This window comes from Atractosteus spatula, chromosome 9 (genome assembly GCF_055471065.1).
Source record: "Atractosteus spatula isolate fAtrSpa1 chromosome 9, fAtrSpa1.hap1, whole genome shotgun sequence".
Taxonomy (NCBI): domain Eukaryota; kingdom Metazoa; phylum Chordata; class Actinopteri; order Semionotiformes; family Lepisosteidae; genus Atractosteus; species Atractosteus spatula.
In genome coordinates this window covers 38360344-38372800 of record NC_142714.1, presented here as the reverse complement: position 1 = coordinate 38372800, position 12457 = coordinate 38360344, and the positions used below count along the sequence as shown (strand labels likewise).

Sequence of the window (12457 nt, the reverse complement as noted above, 5' to 3'; positions counted from 1 at the left end):
TATCGGTGCTGTTCTGTACTATGTGGAATTCCCATCTGTGAAAGTTATTTAAGGTTGTTTTGAGACTATAATGACTCAGTCATGATGCATTCACATTTAAACCTCCTTAGTTGTGAGACAGAGAAGCTGATGACTCAGTTTTATCTAGTTTTCTAAAGCATTATCTTTAGGATAACCTGAGCAGGAGCACAAAAAAGGTCTGGTATACAATTAAGATAATAGTAGTATTTTCTTTTCCAGTGTGGTGACACTTGAGGAAACTCACATAAAAAAAGGTTAAGTATCACAAAATAATATTCAATTGTTTAAGCTATATGCTTTCAGATTCTGTTACTTTATCCAACAATCTTAATGCATACTCCTTAGAGACTGGCTTTCAGTGTTAATTCCACAAGCTAGTGCCAGGGCAATGCCCTTTCATTTAAGTATTTAAGTTGTTTAGGAAAGCCTCAACAGACCTGTGGGTTGACCTTTCACAAAACTGTGAACCGAGATGAGTTACAGAATTGCCATGTAACAAGATTCCTCCGTATTTAAAATGGTCCTTCAGCTTCATACCAATGTCTTTGGAATTTTAGACAAAGCCTCCCAAATATCCACTGTAAGGGTATATTTTTAGAACACTCTTGACAGCAGTCTCAAACATGGTTTACAATGCTCTCAACGAGCTACTGTGACATTCTGAGATATTTTTACTCCTTCAGCAGTACACTGTATGTCTATTAATAACTGGTCCCTTTATGGGAAATAGTGAACAAATAAGAATGTTAGGCTTTCTAATTAGAATTCAATTAGATGATGTTATCACTATCGTTTATGGTAATATTTGGAATTAATGTTAATAATATTAACGCATTACAATGTTGTTACTAATGTTAGATAAAAAAAGCAGTCTAAGGAAAAATATGTTTCTGATTCAGGTCAATGAATCATAGTAATCATCATTAAAATTAAAAGAAAACTAAAATAACAAACTTTATGATTTACAAAATGACAAATGTTGGAGTAGATATCCAGCACTGGAATAGTATGTGCACAGTACTTCAGAAAGGACTCCAGATATATACATTTCCCATTCTTGTTGTTTTGAAGACCATCAAAAACTTAGAACTGGGAGGAAACTATTCAGTTCACCTCGCCCATTTGGTAGTTAGTATTTCATCCCATCATATTCTGAAAATACTAAGGGTCCTGGTTTCACCAACATGTCTGGGTGGATTCTTACATACTCCCACAACCCTTAAAGAAGAGCTTCCGGTTCTCAGTTGGACTGTAAATGTACTTCGACACGGTTTCCACTTGTGTCATACTGTATGGTTTGTAATTCTGTTAGATCCTTAAGAAGTTCAGTTTGCCACTGTCAAGTAGACTACAGCCTGTCTATGTACGACATTCCCTGAAGCAGAAGGATATATAGTTGCTCTTGTCTAGAACAATTCCACAGCAATAAGCTATTTTCTATGATGTGGTTACTTGAATTGTACACAATGTTCTAAATAAGGCCTAACTCGTGTTTTATACACTTTAACATAACATCCCTAGATTTAAATGTAATATTTTTAACTATATATCCTAGAAATCTGTTTGCTAATTTTGTTTCCCAACATCTTCTAGGAGATGTACTGTAAATAATGTATCAGTACAGTATCAACATCTACAGTAAGTCTGTTTCATAAGCAGGCTCTTCTGTCTCAGTGTTTTCTAATTGATACTTATAATTTATATTTTTGCTACCTGATTGCAAAATCCTCCAGTTGTCTCCATTAAACACCGTCTGCCAGGTGCTTCCCCAGTCCTTGCCCAGATTTTTATCTAAGTGCTTTTGAATTTTAATTGCTGATGCATTCAAATTTTATTTGCTGCTTCTACAGTCTTTGATTATCCTAATTTGCTAGCAACTGCAATTTTGAGACATTTCCAAAATATATTGGTATATAGATCATTGATGCATTAGTAAGAACAATGTTCCTAGAAAATATCCCTGTGGTACTCCACCAACTACATCGCCCGAATTTGAAAAAAACTTTATCTTTACCTATTACCTATATTGTTTCTTTTTCCTATTAACCAGTTAAAAGTGTAGGGACCTACAGAAGAGAGAACTGTGAGCGATCAAATACCACAGAAACAACAGCTGGGCCTGAAGAGAGCCGAGTGATAGTCATGACAAGCTCACAGGGTGGGCCTTTCTTCATGTAACAGCACACAACAGAGCAAGATGCATTTTTAAATATCCCTTTAAAAAATGTACATGTATCTGTGATATATAGTAATTTCAATGAACAAGTATAACATGAACATAGCCTACACGATGTTCATAACAAAGCATACAGTATGTTGATATTGAGCCTATCAGTGAATGGCACCTCTTAGAAAAAAATAAACTGCGAATTAATGTACAACACTGAAGAAAAATAAAAGCTTACAGAAATGACAAATTCTGAAGCAACAAATGATTTTCAGGAGGAATGAGGCAGGCTGGGAAGTTGTAGTAGCCATTTTTCTCCATTTTATCTCCTGGGCCACTAAATACTATGTCTTAGTTACCTGGAAGATATATGCCTCTTCTCAGATTCTGTGCATAGACAATGACAAGTAAATTATTCTGCAGGTGCTATGGTAGTCTGGCTAGTCCCTGTGTCCATGAAAGCTAAGAAAAACAAACGGATGTTGGTTCCTTTGAACTGTTACACAAAAAAAATAAAACAAGTGTTTTTTCACAAACAGAATTTACAAATATTCCCCTTATCAACATAAAGAAAACTTGAAAAACAAAAATACCAATTCTCCCATTACTCTGAAAAATTATGTCATTGGAATAATCGTGCATCTGTACAATGTGTTCCAAGTCTTTTGTGAACTTGCCAACCTTCTGAGTACGATTTAACTATAAGAATGTCTAAAAATGGCCTGCAAGGAGGAAATTGTAAGATCAGTGACATCTGTGATTTCTCTGCAATGCTGAATCAGCTATATATGGATTTTTCCAAATGCAGAAAATAACAAACAGTAAGCTTTAATTACAATGGGGATCTTCATCTTCTAAATTGCCATGCTAATTTACTTGTATTTTCAATGTAACCTCTTGATACTAACTGTCCTAGTTTACAACTGCATAAAAATGTATCACATGCATTCATCTTATAATGTTTAAATAAAGACAGATTCTTTTGTGTTTGTTTAAATATAGTTTATTAGGTATACATGCACATCTGCCTACATTTATGCTCCATGTGATACATATACGTTTCTTATCTAGATAATATCCAAAGTTACTTACGAGCAGTCTTACCAAAGTCTATACAACAGTTTGTTTAAAAAGACATGAAGAGCTCTTATCAACTGCAGGCTGTACTTACAGCTTTTCATAAAGTTATGTTAGAAAGTTGCAGTGTCCCTTTTCTTTTGCTAGGCAAAAATGTTATTCAGATGTTTAACATGAAAATAAAGTTTAGTACATACAATCTGTGCATACATAGCAACTGTCACCTTGAGAAGTCCTTTTACCTGTCTGATCTGTTTAGTATTATCATGAAAGTTATCATGTACTTGCTTCCGTTATACCATGCTACAATATATTTCCATGTAGCAGTTCAAAAATGTTAGAAAAAAAACAGTTTATTAGAAAGCACCAAATGAAATGTCCATAGGTAAACAGCTTGCAGTGCTCATTAATGTGACGGGTGCTTAGTATGATGGGTTTTGGAGATACTTACATTCTCTTCATAAAAAAGGAAAAAATACAGCACACCACAAAGAAACTGGGTGAAAAATTCTCATGAAACAAGCCAACTGTTAATTGTTTAGCTCCCTTGATAAATGTACTTTTCTCAACCTCAAATTACTTAAAAGCCAAATAAGGCATCAATATTTCAACAATTTACACAAAAAAGGGACACTGCATCTCTGATTACACAACACTGTGGGAATTACATTTGCTTTGTGTGTAACAATACAAGCAAATACAATGACTTTTCACTGTCCTAAGTGTACAGTACATATACTCTCTGAATTGCTTTATATGCAAACTTCTAAATTTATATATATATATGTTTATTTCTTTTAAAACAAACCTATCAAATATTCTGTACACACTGCACGCCCTCCATAACACTGATATTGGTATCCATAACGGTGATATTGATCCTGATCTTATTTGCTTAGTAAGTAAAAATACTACAAGGCAACGTTAAATAGTTAGAGGAGATACATTTTACAGTAGGGAACCACAGAAATTAGAATGATGCAAGCAAGAGACACTTTTGTTCCAAGGAACAGAGAGAATGTTTCTATATACAATAGGAAAGAGGAAGCTTTATGGCAATAGACTGTTCAGTTTACTATGCCAAGCCTATACTGTCGCTTTATTGAGACCATAATGGCAAAATGTACAGATGGAAAGAGTATCCTGCTTTTCTGATGACAATGTTTTTCAGACAGGATCAAATGTTTTTTCCTAAGGACAGCCAAAATTGTTTTCAAAAAGTTCTTAAGGGCTGATGCATAGGAATTGAGTTCTCTTTGCACAGATTCACGTTAAACAGTCTGCCAAGACTTACTTTGGGCCTTTAGTAGGAGTGACCTCAAAAGCCTTTAATACTTTCAAAAATCACCAGCAGAGCACTGAATTTTGACACCTTTATTTTAGTAGGACCACACTTTGTAAACTTTAAAAGAAGAATTGAGCAAGTCTGCTCTTAGTACTGTAGTATTGGGATAGATTTGTAAATATTGCCATCAATCACTTCTTCAGTGGTAGTGTACCTTAAATCACCCTCTGGTGCATTATCAGGGCCAAATTCCTACATCCTTAAGATATTAATGAATTAGAAAATTAAAAAAAAATTCTTCCGTTTTCCTTCATGTAAGGGGGAAAGTTTGGATGTGACCCCTGGGCATCGACCGGACCACTGTTCTAACTTTTAATCATCATTGTAATTTTTATATTGGAGCCACAGAAATATGAGAAACAACTTTCATTAAAATGTGTCAAACGACTTGTTTGAAGGGAAAAGGCTTGCAGTATAAATATTAAATTCATTGATGGGTCTCTTCATATCATTTTGATTGACTTACTCCTTTTCGCTCTTACTGTTAAAGATGCAATTAAGACTGCAAGCAGTGGAACATATTGGTTTTGTAGGTGATATCTCTAGACTTTTTAAATGGATGCATAGCTTTGCTTTTCTGAGCTCCTACTGTTTCCTCTTAAAGCCCTTTCTCTGGATCAGTTCTCTATACAGGCCAGCTGAAGCCAGCTTCAGGTTTTATATAAATAAATATTCATTACCAAGGTTAAATGGGAGAAAAACACATTATTTGAAGTGCTGTAGTGTTTCACAAATTTTAGGTTAAGTAAATTTGGAAAAAGATGCCTTTTTACACTTCCTTCTATCACATTTGAGAAATATATTAAAATATATGGTTTTGAATGCTCTGCAACCAACATAACTCATTTACCTTTTCATTCATGAATTGTCAAACTTAACTCACTACATGATACAGCTCCCAAAGTTTTGGTAAATTATGATTATTTTATGCTACTCTTTTTTAAAAGAGTAAACTTTAACATGTGGCTTACTAAGCACATATTTGTTTTATTCAAGACTAGAAAATGCATGTTTTACATTTTCAAAAGGTTCTGTTACAATCTTTGTGATAATGGTCTTTACATGTCTTTTCAATGGAAATCTCTTATTGCCTGATTATTTTGTGCAGGTGTGATTTGTATTTGAGAATGCACGTCAAAGTTTTAAATGTTGAAAAGTACATTTCTCTGGCTGTGCAGTGTGGTGTAGGTCATTTAGGAATATTTAATGCATTTGTACAAATTTTCTGAGTTTTTGTGCTGAGCTGTAAATGGAGCCTGAATACCAAACTGTGTAAAATCATCTAGTAAACTGTGCATGACCACAAATCAGGCCTCCTCAATTCCAGCACTTCAATATTGTGTTGCTGTGAGGTAGATGTGGGGTTTCTTACTATAACTGTCTCTTTTCAGGCTACCAGTGTTAATGACTTGCTATTGGTTGTTTTAACCATCAAATATTCAAATGTTTCCTTTTTCCTGCACTCAACCCCCCCCCACAAACTAATATTGTATACACCTTGTCTTTTATAAGAGCTAAGAAAATTAAGGGTTTCATATGGTACTGAACCACAAACCCCCACCAAACATGGAGGAGCCTATTAATTGTGAAATTGATAAGAATAGATCATAGGACACTACATGACCTTAAAAGCTATTTACTCCATTCGTTTTCATTCTGTGTGGTCTCTGACCTGTCTATACCAGAAATCTAAGACCCCTTATAATCAGAAGATAATCTTATAATCTTGTTATTTTAATACATTATTTTTTGGGGGAAGTCTTTTAAATAAATGTGTACTCCAGATATGTACGAGATCTCACTGTTGAGGGTCAGAGGTTTAAGGTAGCATATGTAGCATAAAAATTTAATTTCCAATTCTCTTCCCTTGTTCCCAAAATTCTCTCACTTGCTAATCAAGTCACATTATCTTTTTATTAATACTTAAAGTGTACTGTATGTGACTTGCCATTATACAGTAATTTTAAGTTGGAAAACCTATTGTGAATGTTACACAAGGCTTCATTTAAGTATATAATTAGGCATATATGAGGCAAAGGAACATATTTATCAGGTATGTTCTATACTGCAGTGGTATTCAGATAGTTTCACATGAAATAACCTTTTTCAGTTAAAATAGGTTATCCAAGGACTAGTCTGACAATTTTTCTGTCAGAATACACATCAAAGCAGGAAATCTAAAACTTCTACTAAATCACACAGGACAGACACTGTTGTTAACAGGCCACAGTGTTTATACTCATGTTTTGTTAATGAAAATCATTTATCTTGATTTAGATCTTATTTTTGTAAACTCAAAACAGCAAATTATAACATATTCAACCCAAAATTTATTCCACTTACAATAAAAGGCAGTGAGTGTCATCCACTTAGCTCAAATGTTTCCCTAACAGCCAAGTATTAGAAAAACTCCCTGAAGACAAGGTTCATGAACAAGTTCAGAGAACTGCGACAAATCAAATTACTATGAAGTCCTGCAAAAGCTGAAAATTGAAAAAATCCTAAAACAGATTCCAAAAGGCCACAACCCCCCCCCCACTACTCCAGTCTAGCCCAGGCTGACTGTACTCTCCCAGTTCTGGAGCTGTGCATTGGTACTGTATGTATGCTACTTTTGACTCAACTACCATCGTGCTCAACAGGTTGTTATGGAGTTGCCCTATGAGCAGGTGAGAGGAGGCCCTGATCTGAAACCGAGACTGAGCAGAACGATGACCCACTGTTTCCTCCTGTGCCTTAGTCAGACCACTCATTCTCATCAAGTTCCGAGTCGTCGTCGGATTCGCTGTACTCCACAGCAATGCGCCTGGACAGGATGGTGGCCACATCGTTGCCCACTGGCTCTTTCTTTGCTTCCTGCTCTCTCTGCTCTTGAACTTTTCTGAGCTGAATACCTGCAAATGAATAGAAACTTTACTCATCAATTGAAAGGAGAAATTAAAATCTGGCTCCTATTGGGCCTTCTATTACTACAATAATTCTATTTAGTTGTTCAGCTGTCAGCAAAGAAATTATTTTATTTTGTTTAGCAATTCAAAATCCATGTACGTTAATGTTAACACGTTATCACATTAGCATTTACGGAGGATGCATGAGGAAACCCATTTCAGCTGATAACCAGTGTAGTAAGATTCTTTAATATACAGTATACTATTCAAAGCAACTATGTGCTATTGCTTTGAATATCGCTTTGTTTTTTAAGTCCTTACTCAAAATAAAGTTTATTAACCCATTCTGTAGATATGAAGCACAACAGTAGAACTTCAAGGCTTCAAGAATTCAAGAATGATTCATGAATCTGCAGTCTGTAGTCTGAGAACCATGGCAACATACATAAAAAATACATGTAGTTGCCAAACAGCAGCTAATTGTTTTCCAAATCAAATTTCAATGGGATCCTCTAGATTTAGTTGGCTAAAACATAAAATTTTGGACAACCTCACCACTTTTTGTTGAAAACAACACCCCTTTTATAAAGAACAGATATGGATCTGTTCTACTTATGGTTGATTAACATTGTCTGGTCCTGGGGTCAGTTTAATACTGAAGAACAAACAGATTACCAGTATATTTTATGCAGGAAACTGGTGCCTTCTGTCATAAAACTGAACTTGATAGCATGATAACAATACTGAACATGCACCAAGCTCAATGAGGTTGAAAAAAGGATACAAATCATTGGTTTTGATTTGTTAATTACAGTCTCTGGTAGAACATTTATGGTATGATCTGAAGAATGATTATATGGACATCCTGGAGAAACTAGACAGGTTCAACATGGGGTTTCTGGGTTTGATCTGAGTGTATGAAAGGGTTCATTCTAAATTTGGATTCTGATCTGTACATGCTGAGGAGGAGATACAGACATCCGATGTCAGGAAACAGTTATTTCCGGGCCCTATGCAGACGACACGATCTGGAATTGTGAAGAAACACTGGGGAAAAAGTCATGCAGGAGAGGGTATGGAGACAGGGGGCGTGTCCAAGTGATGCAGGTGTCCAGGGAGAGTGAATCCGGGGTGAACAATCCATGAGTAAATCCAAACGGGTAATACAAGACAGAAGGTAGTGTCCAAAGCCAGGGGATCCATCCAGGAAATAAAACCATGAACCAGGTCGGAACCAGCGGGGCGGGGAATCAGGAACCGAAGGTTAAAAGCATAACGGAGCCAGACGCAGCAGGACCCTGGGTTCTCACGAATTCAGTGAGGATTCAATGAGGAACCAGGAGTGAGGTCTGCGTCTGGCTTTTAAGGGGGAACGGAAATAGGGAACAGGTGCAGGTAATGGGAGAAAACAAGAAAGGGCTGGAGCGCCCTTAAGAGGAGGGGTTTGCGATCGTGACATCCACAGTGTGGACTATTTGCAAGAGAGTGGATGTGACAATTTAGAACAACTGGAAAGAGAGAATAAGCTGTGTCAAAATTAACACTGTATTGTGTATGGTGATCCTTATGTTGGTCCTAAATACATATGCAAGAGTCTCTCTCCTAAACATGACATTTATGGCAGAAGAATGCATTGAAGAATAAAAAAATGGAAATGTTCATGTGTTGTGTATAGCAGGAGAAGATACACTTTTTTGTGTTCCAGTTCTTCTCTCTGAATGAGGCCTTTGTGTATGAAATAAATGCACTTGGAAACTCTGAACCGCACTGTGCCTTCTCGCATGGCACTGTGCCTTCTCTTGAATGGTCAAGAATTCCTTGGGAGCAGTTTAAGAACCTATCAAAAGGCTACAGGAAGTGCTTTATCCAGGTTAATAAAACCAAAGGAGGATTCACAAAATACAGACAGGTCCAGTACTAAATACTAATAAACATCATACAAATCTGTAGTTTTTGCCTTCTATCAAAAACTAGAGAATGCACACCTGGATTTTCATGCTAAAGTAATGTTTGATTACAGTTCAGCTAGGATATGAATGCATTTGAAAGCTTCTATATGATTTAACCCCTGAGTGTGTCTAAGATGACTCTAGACTTTTGCACAGCAGATTATGTATGGCTCTGTACACATCTCAGCCTTTTTTGTAGCAAAGGATCTTGCTTTCCACTCTTTTTGTAGGACATGGAGCTTCACTACGGTAAAGCCAAGCACTTACCTCTGCGAATGGCAGCCAGGAGGTCACTGCGGGCATCGCTCATGGGGATGAGAGGAACCTGGCTCTTCCTGGGCTCTTGGGTGGCAGGGGGAGTGGCAGCGTGAGCTGGAGAGAGAGTGTGAGTGGGGGGACCAGGAGGAGGGGGTGGAGGGGCCATAGGAGGACCCCCAAGAGGAGGATGGGGAGGGGAGGGGATGTAGGACGCAGGGGGTGCTGGGGGAGGGGATGGGGTGTAGGGGCGAGACACTGCAGCGACCGTGCTGGAGGGCAGAGACGCAGAGGGGGCAGCGGGGCTGTCGAACGCAGTCTGAGCAGAAGGGATGAGTGGAGGAGGGGGAGGTGGTGCAGGAGGCACAAAGTACTCTGGCATCTGCATCTGCTGGGAGCTGGTGGAACAAGGCAAGGAAAGACTGAGCTGAAATTTCATTGCAGATGAAGGCGCCTGAAGTACTGCTTAGGCTGGATCAACAAAATTACACCTCTGTGTAAAATCGACAGGCTCGGTATGAATACTAAATGCAACCCATTGAGGCTGAGAACAGAGAGCTACTAAATCTTTCTTTTTAATCTGGTTACTAGCAGATGATTCAATTATTACGATGCCACCTGGCGGCATCTTTAAGTATTTCAGTGAATTACAAAATGGCTGAGTAGTACGTGCCAGTTAGCCTTTTACATTTGCATAATATCTGTTCTAAAAATGAAAATACTTAATGTATAACATGCCTGAACAGTGTCTGCAAATCTGCAGTAGATCATTTTCTGGTTTTATAATCATCTGTTGCTCTCAGGAGCTCTCTATTGAATTTTTCACCATTAGGTGCATAGAGAAAAGAGAAATGCCACACAGATTGTCTGATTTGATTAAAGACAAACAAAAACCATGCTGTGCAAGACTTTAATAAAACCACATGGCATCAAATATTTCCATGTTCTCTGTCCAAGACAAAGGCAGAAATGACAAACCCGTGTGACATACCCATCTATGTATCCAATCACAGTCATATCCATCTGAATTTTATAATTTCATAGAAAATCCCAAAGAACTTTATACCACACAGAACAGAAGCTTTAACTATTTTCTGGTTTTCTTTTAATCACAGTTAGAGCAAAACATGTTTGATACTTTGGCTTTCTTCAGCCCTATGCTGCACTATCCCAAGCTTCTTAATGAACTGAACAAGTCTATATTCTTTTAGTCTTTGTCTTGGTGCAAGAGGAGCACATGTGTATCTCCGCACCTGCTTACAACCAGGAAAAATAAGAATCAGTGTATATACTTACATGACTGCAAATCTTAGATACGCTTTCCCACCTTATATGCTTACTTGTTGTCTTTCTGGTGTTGTGTATTCTTTGTGATCTTTTAATTATTCAATTCTGAATGATGTGTTCTAAAACACAAGTTTTAGAAAATGAGATGGCATTTATATGGCAAGAAAGGAAGCTGGGTTCTCCAGCATTTGTGATTACACTTCATTCACCTGAAAGCGGGGACCATACACACTTGCTTTGCTATACTAATGAAGAGAGAGGCAAGTAAGAAAATTGTCACAGACCTGTAATCTTTCACCGCATGAGGCCGGGGTCCGTTGAGAGCTGGGTCAGTGGGCGGAGGTGCGTGTGACTGCTGCACACGGCCTAAGGAGTTCTGGCGGCCTGGGACAGTGGCTGGTGGGCGGTAAGGTCGGTCCAGGGACTGGGTCTGACTGGGAGCCGCCAGCAGCTCTTTGCTCTCATTGGCCGAGTAGGAGCTGGAGGTGCTGACCTGTTGAGAGGGATGGTTCGGGCTGGCTGGGTAGGACGAGTGTTCGCCTGCGTCTGATGCCACTGACCTGAAAGACGAGGGGGAGGTAGAGGAGGAAGGAATTAGCTTGGGAATATTCATTTCAGATCCAGTTGCAAAAGAAAAGACGAGGTCTCTCAAAGATGCATAAACAAGAACCTGAAAACGTCCGCAGCTGAAAGCAGACATTCGGGAAAATTCACAGAAAGGAAATGCTTTGTAACCAGTGACATGATGGGTGTTCAAATTTCCAACATATGTTCTGCCACCCAACACAACCTTTGCCAATCAGTCATTTGTTATCTTTGCTGCGTTGCCTGAGTGTTACATTTGTGAAAGTAGAAAATCTGATACACAGAATAATCAAAATCAATGAACCGTGTTGAAAACAAAGCCATTTTTTATTAATAATGCTTCTTCCAGATTCTGACTTTGTTAGGTGATAGTAAAAGGACCAAGTGCTTATATACAGTAAGTTATAATAACTTTAAGAATACTTTTTACTACATCTGTTTTGCTTTCCTTTAACCCAAATCAGTGATATTTTGCCACGGTGTTATGCAGATTACACTAGTAATATTTCTCTGGACTTCTTTTTGACCTGGTGAGCTGATATCTAACCCCAACAATTAATCTGGTGTTAGGATGCAATCCCTAACGAGGGTGTAAAATTGGCCAATCTCCATTTTTACCTTGAAACCGAGCACAAACATCAGGAAACACTGTACGATCCGCTCCTGGTCTGAATAAGAATCTGAATAAGGTTTTTAAAACATTTTTTGTGCAAGCCACAGAATTGCTTATGCTGGAAGATCTTGCATAATCACAGAAAACACATTGGAGCAAAAGGTTTGACAATAGCAACACTGAGTTAAAAAGCAGCCAAGCAACTTGATTGAAGACCTCTCTCAAACACCACTGTTTTTTACAAAGCTGAAGACAGATCTTAATGTCCAA

General features: G+C 37.8%; 1 protein-coding gene across 3 annotated transcripts in view; it reads right to left on the bottom strand.

Moving 5' to 3' along the window:
- Positions 1-3168: 3168 nt before the first annotated feature.
- Positions 3169-12457, bottom strand: part of LOC148828542 (actin-binding protein WASF3) — a 52486-nt gene continuing 43197 nt past the window's right edge. For all 3 annotated transcript variants that reach the window (XM_088925702.1, XM_088925704.1, XM_088925703.1), the window contains 3 exons: positions 11274-11549; positions 9715-10100; positions 3169-7504 (listed from right to left, as the gene is read on the bottom strand). In XM_088925702.1, the coding sequence (XP_088781828.1) occupies positions 7347-7504; positions 9715-10100; positions 11274-11549 (820 nt within the window). In that variant the 3' untranslated portion in view covers positions 3169-7346. The remainder of the gene's footprint in view (positions 7505-9714; positions 10101-11273; positions 11550-12457) is intronic.